Source organism: Alosa alosa, chromosome 9, assembly GCF_017589495.1.
Source record: "Alosa alosa isolate M-15738 ecotype Scorff River chromosome 9, AALO_Geno_1.1, whole genome shotgun sequence".
In the NCBI taxonomy this organism is placed as follows: Eukaryota; Metazoa; Chordata; class Actinopteri; order Clupeiformes; family Clupeidae; genus Alosa; species Alosa alosa.
Genome location: NC_063197.1, coordinates 6,077,147 through 6,089,955, shown reverse-complemented (window position 1 = coordinate 6,089,955; position 12,809 = coordinate 6,077,147). Strand labels below are relative to the sequence as shown.

The 12,809-nt window shown below is 42.4% G+C and overlaps 1 protein-coding gene across 1 annotated transcript in view; it reads left to right on the top strand.

Annotated features, from left to right (window-relative positions):
* The first annotated feature begins 3,190 nt into the window (after positions 1-3,190).
* The window catches only part of LOC125300215 (arf-GAP with coiled-coil, ANK repeat and PH domain-containing protein 2-like), a 39,307-nt gene continuing 29,688 nt past the window's right edge, over positions 3,191-12,809 (top strand). Inside the window, exons 1-2 of the mRNA XM_048251939.1 lie at positions 3,191-3,583; positions 12,704-12,761. Of these exons, the coding sequence (XP_048107896.1) occupies positions 3,531-3,583; positions 12,704-12,761 (111 nt within the window). The 5' untranslated portion in view covers positions 3,191-3,530. The remainder of the gene's footprint in view (positions 3,584-12,703; positions 12,762-12,809) is intronic.

Sequence of the window (12,809 nt, the reverse complement as noted above, 5' to 3'; positions counted from 1 at the left end):
CCTCCTGCATGCCAGAGTCATTAAGCAGGAGAACAACCGATACCACCGCTGGATAAAGAAGGCGATTGAAATGGGAAAGCGGAGCCCAAAGACGATGAACAGAGATGAGGGAGCAAACATGCTCTCCCATACCTGGAGTGCCGTCCTGGGGGGCGGCTGACTGACAGCAGGAGGTGTGGTCCACCTGTCAAAAGACAGGTGAATCACACCTCCGTAACAACATCAGCTGATAAAAACGTGTCACACTACTCCACCGTGTGACCTTCTGATGAAGATGGAAGTATACGTCGAAACATGTCAAGGTAAAGAAAAAACATCTACCAATATATGTGTATGTGATAAAAGAAAAAACTTATTTATCTCAAGTGTAGACACAATGAATGCAATACAAGTAGTCCAGAATCCAGTTACAGAGGGAGGTATTGATGCCCAGTTCACTGAGTTTGGTGATCAGTTTGGTGGGGAGGATGGTGTTGAACGCTGAGCTGAAGTCAATGAACAGCATTCTTACATAGGTGTTGCTATTGTCAAGGTGGGACAGGGCGGAGTGAAGTGCCATAGAGATGGCATCCTCTGTGCTCCTGTTCTGACGATGATGAATTCAATGAATAGATTAAAGATCCTTTGTACTCGTTTCAGCTACAATAAAAAAAAAAACATTTGTACTGCAGACCTATGTCATCATTTAAAATTAATTTCAACTCGCAATTGAAAGTAAGGAAGGTAGAATAGTAATGATTAATAAGGTCTGCATTCAGGCATTGCCATAACATGTTGCTCTGAAAACTCAAATTTTTTGCACATAAATCTTGAATTATTTGTTTCAACTTAATTGTTTGAAGTGGCACACTAGAGGGCTCTGACATTTTTTTCTAATGTAAAGGCCAGCCAATAGGACACTTTTGAGGGTTTTTTCAACCATGGAGGCATGCCAAGGGGCAGTTGTAGGCTATAGAAATATGTTCATTTTTTATTTAATGCCAGCAACACATCTAAAAAAAAATTGGGACAGGGCCATTTTTATCATTGTGTTGCTTCACTTCTTTATTTAACAATATTCTGTAAATGTTTAGGAACTGAGGAGACCAGTTAATTTTGAGAATGAAATGTTGTCCCATTCCTGTCCAATATAGGATTTAAGCTGCTCAACAGTCTGGGGTCATTTCAGTGCCTGCACTCTTCCTCTAGGGAGAAATACTGTTTAATTATGTGCTAAATTAATTTTGCCATTGTTTTCCTGAAATATTTAAGGTCTTCCTTGAAAAAGACATTGTCTGAATGGCAATATATGTTGCTCAAAACCTGTGTACATTTATTTTATTTTATTTAAGGTTTATTAAGACATGGACAGTGCACATCAATGAACATACAAATGTAAATGCGCCAGAATTAGTCAAAAAGGCTATTTTGCAACTGTTGTCCATGGTCCAATGTTAACAGGCCAGATGCATATAAGAAACTCTACACACATGCATAAAAGATAAAATGACACATTACACATAAAACATATTATGAAAATATCACAAACAAATGAAAATAAAATTACCTACCATAATAAAATGAAGGAAAGAAAAGAAAGCAAATCCATCATTCAGAATTGATTGTGCCTTGCTAGATGTGCAAGATGCCCATGCCTTAGATGCTGGGTTTTGAACTGAGCACTATAACAAGTTGGATACATTGGATAGTGGAATAGTCCCTCTTCACTTTAACCCGGAGGAGTCCATGATTTCCAAAAAGAATTGCAAATATTGACTGATCTAACCACAAGACCTTTTCCCACTTTACGTCCATTTTAAATGAGCTCAGGCTCAGATAAGATGCAGCATTTCTGTATCGTGTCTAAATAAAATGTATTCTTTGCATGGTAGAGTTTACACATTTGTGAATGGAGCATTAACTGTGCTCTTTACAGAAAAAGGGTTTTAATGCAGTACCATCTGAGATCTGAGGTCCAAAGACCATGGCCATCCAATATTTATTTTCAGCCCTGTGCCTTGTTTTAAAGATTTTTCTGGATTCTCCGAATATGTTGATATAATGTACTGTAGATGATGAAATCCCAAAATCCTTTGTAATTTTATGGTAAGAAGCATTATTGTTTCATCATCTGTCCAGGTTTACACAGAGTGATGACTACCTCCACATCTTTACTTCTGAGAGACTCAATATCTCTGGGATGCTCTTTTTGACACCCAATCATGGTTCCAGTTCACCTAATTAGTTGTGAAATGTTTCTCCTTTTGTTGTTCATATTACACAACTTTTCCAGTCTTTTATTGACCCCCTCCCAACTTTTTTGAGACACGTTGCTGGCACCAAATTCAAAATTTGCTTATATTTTCCAATTTCAACATTTTATATTGCCTATGCATGGTTGCAGTTTACAAGATTTGCAGATTATCACATTCTGTTTTTATTTAGCCTACATTTTACACAGCATTACACAGCGCTTTTTGGAAATTGGGGTTGTAAAATGTTATCATCACAGTAAAGGTTGGCTACTTTGAAGTATCAAAGTACTGTAACTCTTTGTTTTATTCAGAAAGTAGGCCTAGTAGGTGTACTTCAAAACTGAAGACATTTTGGGGTAATCTATAGGCTTACAATTTGTAGGCGTTATGTTGTAGTTATACTTTTCTCCATTTGGTGGCAGCATACTTCTACAAAATGAATAGGCTATGATATTTCAAGGTGTTCATCGCAGATCGTCTCGACAGGCCACGACCACAGTCCACGCACAACCCAGCAGCATTTTATAGTCTGTAGTGTGACTGCTATGGCATATAGCCTATACCCCCGCTTAGTTTTAATTTATTGACATCATTTTCGACACTATCGCTTATTTAGGCACAGTGCTGTTTTTGCGGGTTGAACTAAACTTGACAGAGCAGCTGCTGCAAACTATTTATATGGCAAACCATATCCAATGTTGACAGTGCACTCAGATGATGGAATAAGCTGGGTGGATAGACGCAAACCTCAAAGCTGAGTTTTACAGTAGCCTATGTTTCACTGAGGATATTTAGTAGGGTTTTGTCGGTGGGTATTTATAAACAACGTTGTTGGTTCTTTGCCAAAAAAAAAAGAGACAAAGGCCCGCCTCGAACAGAAACGTTGTAGTTCTATTGGTTCTTTGGTGCTGTCACTCAAATGCCTTTTCATCCATCAGGAAACTTGGGATAAACGATTCGTCAGACTGGTTACGTCTGTACGAAATCTCTCCTCCCCCTAGTTCCAGTGACCTGCCAAACTGAGTGTACGTTACATTATTCTGAAAGTACGGGCAGTCGTTTGTTAACAAAGGCTTAGGTTTAGGTTTGTGGAAAGCCAGGTCATATTTATGATACAGACTGTTCGATAGTGTTCATTTGCTAGCCAGCATACGGCTAGCTGGCTAGCCATTAGACGGCAGCTGCTGGTTAGCAAGGCAGCAAGCTCCAGCTTACGGAGTTCGAATTACTCTAAGAAACTACTCAGCAGTTTGTTACCCCAAGACTCTTCAGAGTGCTGGTAAATAATAAACGAAGATGAGAATTATGCTGGATTTTGAAGAATGTCTCAAGGACTCCCCGCGGTTCAGGTAGGCAAAATGTCACCAGATCTGCTATATTTTGGTCAAGAAAGTATGTTCGGCGTTGATTGCATGCAGCAACAGTGCTAGAAAGTAAAGTTTTGGTATTCTAAATCGAGACATATAAGATCAGTGATTCTAAGCAGGCAATGGTGCTCAATCATATTTCACCTTCTATTTAAGCAACATTACCTTCTTTGGAAGGTATTAGTGGTAGGCTATAATGTTTTGAAAAGTATATATTGGTACTAGGTAGGTTGAAGGTCTTTGAAATCCTGTACGACAGGGCTTAAAAATTGTCTATAGTACCACGCGATGTCATCTGTTTGTTATGTTGGCGAAGTCACTTTCATTGTGTTTCTATGAACGTCACTGTAGGAAAAAGGCTTTCCTCAGAGGGTCGATTTGTGGTCCTAATCTTGTTAGTCAGAGGAACACTCATGCAGCTTCCCCCCTTGATTGCAAGATAAGCCTGATATTTTACATCGGTGCACCTACATTATTGTGTCTTTTCCATGCTGAGCTATAATATGTTTTTACCATAGCATCTTAAGATTTTAAAAGAAGTGTGGCTAAGTTATGAAGAGTGAGAGGTGTTTAAACACTGATTGGTCTAAAATTGCTTGCAGCTAGGTCAACATGAAGTACAATGATGTAAAATATGTGACTTTATGGTGTAAGTCAACGGTTAAGAAGCAAAATATCAGTAGAACGTTTACCTTGAAACTTAAGGACCACTTGGCATTTTCATACCAATAAGATGTTTTATAAGTAATTTCTGGTCTGTGCCATCTTTGGTGTGACCATCACTGCCTTCCAGAAAAGCCAGTGCAGCGGAAATCTGTTTGTTTGTCCTCTCCTCACAGACATGGGCTTTCCAAGCTTTGTGAAAGTCACCCCTCCCTCCCTCTCTTTCCTTACTCTATTCCCCCCCTCTCTCTCCCTTGTACAGAGCAACATCCTCTCTGAAAATGAGGAGCAGATGTTAGAAAGTTGTTTGCAGGAAACTGAATAGAGCCATTTTTTCCTTCTTCTTCATTCTTCAGAGAGTGTATCTGTATCAGTCAGGGGATGAGCAAAAGAGAAAAAAAAGTGATCCAGGAGCGCTTGTGGTGATGCAGTGGACATAAGGTTAGTTAGGAGTGGGACTCCGGCAATCAGTTAGCTCAGTCGAGGAAATGCTAGACCGTTTTGAACTGCTCATTAGAAATCTTAGTCGGCGGTCAGGATGAGGGTGCTGTATGACCACGGGATGGTTTTCCACTGTAGCTGGACTGATTTTGGGTTGAAGAGAGGTTCTAAGGGTCAGTCTCGGTTGTATTCTGCAGTATTGTATAATGTTTCCATTCCACTTTAGTGAGTGCTGCTGCCTTGCACCTTTGACCCCTTTATGTTTAATTTGGCAGAGTGGAGGAAGGATAAATAGTTATGGATGAAAAAATGGCTAGCACATGGGGCAGTATGGAATGGTTGTAGCTTTTCTGACATCTGTTTCCATTTGTATGTCTTGTATGATGCCCCTCTTGAGTGGAGAGATTTTTACTCTTGCCCTGAAAATGTGACACATGGCTGGAGAGCACATTAGTGGTGTTTCCTCTCTCTGTTTCGTGGGTCTCTTTCAAATGGAAATAAGCTGGCCTTTTCACAATCCTCTCTCCTTGTATCCAAAATCAGTCCAAGGCTGAAAAGGGGTGACGGGTTTACAAAGGTGTGGGGTTGTTTAAAAAGAGATAACTGACTCAACTTTAATTAGTGTGCTTCTGGCTTTGAGTGTATCTACACTAGGCCTACAGTGTTTCTTGTTGATATGCTGCCCTTGCTGAATCTGAGGCTTGAGACAACCAAGAGCTTTAAACTTTGTTTTCAGCTGAACTGAATCTACAACCTAAACTGCTTGTGATTCAGCAACAGGCTGAAACCGTTTCCTTGTCAATGTTTCCATTTGAAAAAGTCAAATGGAGGTTATGCTGATGTTTTTTTTTTTATTAAATTGGATGGCCCTTGTCCCTCTTCAATTTCACTGACATTATCTGTGCTTCCCCAGCTATGGCGATGCAGCCGTTATTAGTGTTGGCGATGTCCACAGGAAATGTTTGATAAACACAGCCTCGGGTTATGATGGAGCACTTCACTGTACCATCCCCCCTCGAGAACCAAAAATACTTCATGCAATGAAACCTCTGAAAGAAAGTAGCAGGATGATGTTTATGTTTACACATCAAATGTAACTGAGTGGCCCTTTAATGTATAGAATGTGATTATGGTAAGCTGAAATTAAATGATAATTAATGTTTAGGATATAACATGCATGGAAGGCTTGATGTCATGAGGGGATGGTCTAAGCTTAGATGTGTTGTGGACAGGTTTTCCATGGCACAAGCACAGAAGATATCAACTGTTACTCACACACAAACAATTCACCCCAGACCGCCCACCTGATAGCTCCTTAGAAGTAAAATTGACAAACATATCCCATCCAAAACACCCCACCCCTGTCCCACACACTCATTGGAAAAATGAATGATCTCATCAGAGTGATGTGGTTTCTCAAGAGCATCCAATTCTCTCATATCCCTCATAGTGAGATGTTTTACCTCAACGGGAACCCCCGACTCCTTCAACAGTGTGGCTTTTCCCAACAATGGCAGGAAGAGAGCCAAAACAAAGGGGCCAGGCCTAGGCTCGTGTTCCACTCCACATCAGCATGTGAGCGAAAGGCCATTGGTCCAATTTACATCCCCTCTCTCTCATAGCAGGAATGTGTGTCCTGGTGCCTGATCCTGGGGGATAGCGTATCGTCTTTCCAGCTGGCAGTGAAAATAATGTGTGATTTTTTTTTTTTGTTCACCTCTGCAGTGCAGAAAGGTGTTTTTTTTTAAGTTGTCCTTGAGATTGGCGCCTGAGATGGATCGCTGGGGCCCCAACAACGCTGTCTCTTGTAGAGTGTGTATGACAAACCTGTTTGACTACATGGTCCTGGCACATATGGGTCTAACTCCTGGGCTAGTGCCAGCAGAGCGAAAATGCCCACTCTTTTGTATATTCAAATGAGACATGAGATAGCAAGCACGTCTAATCCAGCTAGATCATTTTGCTACCTGAAAGAGGATGTCTACTCAAAATATATGATACTGCTTAGTATCTCTTGCCCATGTGCTGTTACTTGTCCATACATCCATCACATCCATACTGTATGTGATTTGTTTCATCTGTCTGTCAGATTCTTTGTTGAATCTTGTCTAAAACAATTGTAAATCCGAGCTGAGTGGCCTGTTAAAGGAAGTGCTTTTGATGGAGGAAAGGCCCTTTCTCTCCTCACTCTGTGTCTGACAGTAGGTCTCGTCACATGTTCATCACAAATGTTTTCAGCATATAGTTGGGACTAATGAGCCTGTCCATTGTGGTTCTGAATAGCCTGTGCAGACCATTATTTAAAACCTGTACTCTATTTTACTCTTTTCTTAGTTTGTTAGTAGCTCACAACAGATAAATGAATTAGCCGAATCTAAAGACGAGACAGCCCTTGAGGGCAAATAGCACAGCTCAAGCCCAAGATTAGAGCTCACTGGGAGCTCAAAGTGTGACCTAAGCTGTTTTCTTTAAGATGGACCAAATAAGAATAAAAAATCTGTTCAGCTATGCCCATCTGGTTTCAGAGATTAAGAGTGTGATAATATAAGCCAGACACTAACAAAGATTCAGCTATACTGTGCCCAGATTGACCATAACTAGTTCTTATAGGAAACATTACCTCTGATAGTGCATTATTTTAGTTCGGGTTAGAAGGACTAAATAGGTAGCATTAGACCTGTGACTCTAAAATATGGAAACAGTCAGCTCTGTCAAGCACGCTGGTGGATGTGTTTTGGAAACTGCTTCACTTTCTTCAGCAGTTTTTCACTATATTGGGAATATATATCCCTGTATAAAACACGCAGTGGAAGGGCATGAACGTTTCAGATGAATCTTGCTGTGTGCAGCAGGTTTCCATAGCACATCCAATATATTTCCCTCCTCCTTGACTGGACTGCTGCTGACATAGCAGGAGCACATCTGGAGTGAGTGCTCTGGCAGCCGCTACGGGGAGGTGTCTCCAGCTGTCTCCTGCTCTGCCCCAGTGACCTGATGGGAGAGCATGGAGGAGGGACGTGGCCTGGCTTCAGCCCTGTACTTTAGTGAGTGAGTGAGTGAGTGCAGGCCACACCTCTGCTTTCAGGAGCACGACGCCATGTAGTCAGATGGACTTTTACCTCACGGGCCCACCTGTCCAGTCCTCACACCCAGAAACCTGCCGCCTGTGGAAAGATTAGCTGTGAGTGGGTTGTATGCTTTTACTGCACATGGCACCATTCAAAACGTTTCCCCATGCCAAGGATTAAGAATGTTATAAATGAGTTATTGGCTGAAGTTCAAAGTTATGTTGATATCTCTTTTAAAGATGCATATTAAATAAAAGAAAATGAATGCTTGACACCACACATTACCCATGCCAAACACTTGAATCTGATAGCCAGTACCGTTATCCACGTGTTTATTCTCTGCGGGTACTGTTTTTACTTTAGATGGCCATAGACAGATACTTGAGTGTTTTCCAAAATGCTCTGTCTGACACAAAGCACTTTTGCATGATCTGATCACCGAGTGGAGATAAGGGTTTGTAGAGAGCCAGTTGGCATTGTCTGTTGTGTTTAGACTTAAGCACCAGATAATGACAACACTGATATTACGACTAAAGATGATAACAGTGTTTTTGGCTTACTTTGCAGTATTATCAGATGAGCATTTTAGTTGTTGCTTCTTGTCTGGGAAGAGTATTACCCATAATGTTTTACACAGCATTTGTGGCCCCAGTGATGGAATGTGCAGCAGGTTTCCAATTCAATCCCATGGAAGTACAGAGTCCTCCAGGATCACTTTGGCTAAGCTAGTTGTTTGTAAAAGCACTTAAACCCTTGGGCCAAGTCATGAAATTGGGATGGGAGACCTGCTTTTCTTACACGACATGGTGAATAATGGTGTGATTACTACGGCCATTAGTTTTTGTCAGAAGTAGTAAATCATTGGTTCTTTTGAGACTTGATTTAAGATATTAAAACATTAAGTGGCAGAATGAATAAATAAATAAATAAATAAATAAATAAATAAATAAATAAATAAGCTTTCAGTGCAGTTAGAGCCATTTAGCTAGAATCCTGTCTGTGAGCCTGAGTGCTGTGTGTTGTCATAACTGTAGAACTAACAGAGAAAATCTGCTGGGTACCGACATGCCCACCTGCTCTTTTATTTGTTTTACTATCCATTCAAAATCCACTCCTCGTGTAACAAGAAAATCCCAGGAATTTTTCATGGAATTTACAAATTTGCCAACGTGCAGTTGTCAAGGATGAATCCCTGTAATCAGAGACTATGTCTCCTCAGATTATTTGAGTCCAGGTCCAGGAACTCTCACAGTAGGAGAAATACCAGCCCCTTAATAGGATTGGATGGAATTTGCAAGAGTACGAACCTCAGCCATCTTAACGCAGAGTAGAGTAAACAGGCAGGACAGACTTGCCCCTCCAAATGACCGGGTGACCAGGTGTCAGGCTGCTTGTGCTAAGGAGATAGTGTAGCTCTCTTGCTGATGAGAGCTGTGCCACAGCCTCCCCGTGAAGTCCCCCTCATTATCGTGACCCCCATCCCACCCCCCCTCATTACCCAGACACGCTTTGGACATGCTCCAAGGTCGTGACTGTGAGGCAGCGCAGCGGCCTACTTTCCGCCGCCCCTCCTTTCTTATCCCTCCGTCAGCACTTTCCCAAGTTCCCTCTTCCAGCACCCTGGTCAGATTTCAAACAAAGAACGAAACTGAGAAAGGAACAAAAATGTTTCACAACTACATAGCCTAGCTATCGTTTGACTCCCTGACTCCCTTTAGTGGGGTTAAGGCTAGAGGAAGCATGGACTGATTTCACAATAATTTCCCAGTTGGTCCTTCATTTTGTCACTTGGGGTCTGATCTGTTACAGGGCTGGGTAAGCTGTTAGAGAAAAACAGCCGCCTCTAGTGTTGCCTGAAATTTGTTCTCGTTGAGGCTCATGACCAGACTTAACCTCAAATTAGAGGAGCCTGTTGCTTATCATGTAAATTGCTCATTGTAGGCTATTGGGTTATAAATTAGTCTTAGGCATAGTTAGCGCTTCACTTTGATTATGTAATAGGGTGGTGGCTACAAAGGTTTTTTTTCCCTACTGGTGGCTCATGCTGCCAAGCCATGGAGTTGTGCTGGTTCAGCAGTATGACGGCCGGTCTTAGTCCGTAAATCACAGTGACTTCAGATCCCTTTACAAATCCACAGGCTGTCAGAGATAGCTTAGTAGGCTAGACATCAATTTGGTGAAATAAATGGTGTAAAAACAGTGTAGAGAAAGGGTGCTGTTAGCAGAGCTCTGGAAAGTGTCCCTCCTTTCTGATTTTTTTTTGCCCATGAGTTCTTTTTTTGACCTATTTATACCGAAGGTGATACAGTTCAGTTTACACTCAAGCTGTTTTATTGCTTCCACTGGCTATTTATAGATGTCCCATTTTAGTTCACTGCAAGCATAGTCGCTCGTTTGGGTGAGAAAATTGTCGTCTGAGATCCTTGGCCTCCCCGCTTTTGCGATCCTGTGATCTGTGTCGGTCTCTGTGGTGACGGCCAGATGTTCTGAGGTGGCCGCGGCGACAGCTGGTGGGCGGGTCTCCGTGCCGGTTGCCGTGGGTATCGCAGCTCTAATCTGGGAGCCTCATTATCCTCTACACACTGGCCACAACTGCGCGCTGATTACGCCGGAGACTCTTTCAACCCCAACAGCAGCCCAGAGAACCATCTCAGAACCAAACCACATGGACAAGTCCCACCCCACCCGGACTGTCTTTCATCGCCTCCTTAGTCTCTCTTTCTCTTTCTGTCTCTCTCTTTCTCTCTGTCTCTGTCTCTCTTTCTCTTTCTTTTTCTCTGTCTCTCTTTCTCATTGCAGTATTATCTCAGTCACTGGCTAGCCGATCCTTCTCCCTTGTGTTTTTGATTATGTGAGTCCAGAGCCAACGTTGCACTTGACACTAGAGCCGCCTTCGATAAACTCTCACCTCTTCTTCCTGTTATTTACAAGACTCCAAGTCCATGGTTGCATTAGAATGTTAGACCAAACATTCTTTGGCTGTAGAATTTGCTATATTGTTGGGCAGCCGTGGCCTACTGGTTAGCGCTTCGGACTTGTAACCGGAGGGTTGCCGGTTCGAACCCCGACCAGTAGGCACGGCTGAAGTGCCCTTGAGCAAGGCACCTAACCCCTCACTGCTCCCCGAGCGCCGCTGTTGTTGCAGGCAGCTCACTGCGTCGGGATTAGTGTGTGCTTCACCTCACTGTGTATTCACTGTGTGCTGAGTGTGTTTCACTAATTCACGGATTGGGATAAATGCAGAGACCAAATTTCCCTCACGGGATCAAAAGAGTATATATACTTATACTTATACCATCAAGTGCAGCATTCACATTCAAGACAGGTCATACCAGTCAAGTTCTAATTAGAACATTCCTTAAGCTGAATGCTATTCTAACCAGGCCTGTGTTTGGACTGGGTGCACTTTTAGGAGGAGAGGAGGGAGTAAACTTCATCACTCGGCCAGGGTTGCAACAGAAGCTATTTCATAAGTATTGTTCCCGAATCTAATTTTCTTTTGAAGAAAATTAAATGAAGCTTGCAATGCACATTGGGATTGTTGCATTACTCTTCTTTGGAAAGGGTAGGCCTAATGATAGCTTCAAACAAAGGAGTCCAGCATTAATTGTTAAACAGCCCACAAAATGCTATGATGTCTAATGTTGAGAAGTGGCTATGCTGTGAGATCCAAAAACAAAGCTGAAATGAAGTCTCCTCATGACCTTAGCTTAGCATAAGTTAGTTTGCAGTTTGGAGGTTCTCTCCTAAAAAGAGGAGGGTGGTATGCACAAACGAGGTTGTCTCGTCAGTTCCATATTTGTCGCTAGCTAGCATCCAATCAGAACTGGAGTCTGCTCTTCAGAGTGTTGTTCCCCAACACTATGTGTTTGAGTCATATAGCTCCATCTGGAGACAAAACAGGTTTTAGCATGTCTTCTGTTGTGGTGGTGGATAGAAATAGCAAACTGACCTGTGGTCTATCCAAAGCGCTTGGCTTTTGTCAAAACACTTGAAGCTTTCGCTTCAACCGCTAGTTAGTGAGCCTGCTGTTGTGTCTGCTTCTTTTTTTAATCTGAGAGGTAGAGTGGGAAACCCAGCCATTCTGTGTCAGCCCTTCAAACTGCTCCTGTCTTTGAAGAACACAAATCGGTCCATCATTAAACTTGTGCCTTCAGAAGCACCTTGCTTTGAACTTCACTGTGTATATTTTCACTTTGGGACCATCAATTGTCCTCTACTCTGGGCATGTTAGGTCTTGAACTCTTCATTATTGGACCCTGACTCATTCTGTTGGCTTCTGTTGTGTGCATGTTGGTCTGTTAGTTGTGTGTGGGGAATAACCCTTTGATGTTATTGTGAGTGTGAATGCATGGTGTACACTGTTGGAGATTGTTTCTTCCTCACTCACTCGCAGAGTCGGGAACTGGACGGAGCTTCCCTTGGAGTCGGGGCAGTGTGTGTCACCGGAGGGAGTTTGTGTCTGGGGGAGAGCTACGCTGTGCCTCGTCATGCTCGCCTAACATAAATGTCAGATACAGGCTTCCGGCCATACCAAAAGTAGCATCTCTAAATCTGGTCCCTCAAGCTGTGCTTTTTTTTTTCATTTTGGAGATACTTGTTTGTGTGTGTGTGTTTATACAATACGTGTGGAGTATGAGCCAATTCTGTGATTTCCTTTTTTGGTGTGTTGTCATTGTTCGGTTCCTCTGTGGGTTGAGAATTGTTTTTGCAATAGCCACCATTTCTTTCGCAATATCTTTTTTTTTTGTGCGTGTGAATAATTGAGAGCATCACCATTTCCCAGTTTCCTTTGGCAAAAATATTCAGTGTCCATCTGTCTCTTTCTCTCCCCTTTTCCTGTCTCATGCTCTTCTTCCTCCCTCCCTCCCTCCCTCTCTCCCTATCTCCCTCTCTCTCTCTCTCTCTATCCCTCTGTTCCTCACCACAGGGCCACAATAGAGGAGGTGGAGGGGGACGTCTGTGAACTGGAGACCAAGCTGGACAAGGTACGGTCAGCAAAAGAGCCGGCAGGCGAGGAACAATGACACTGCATT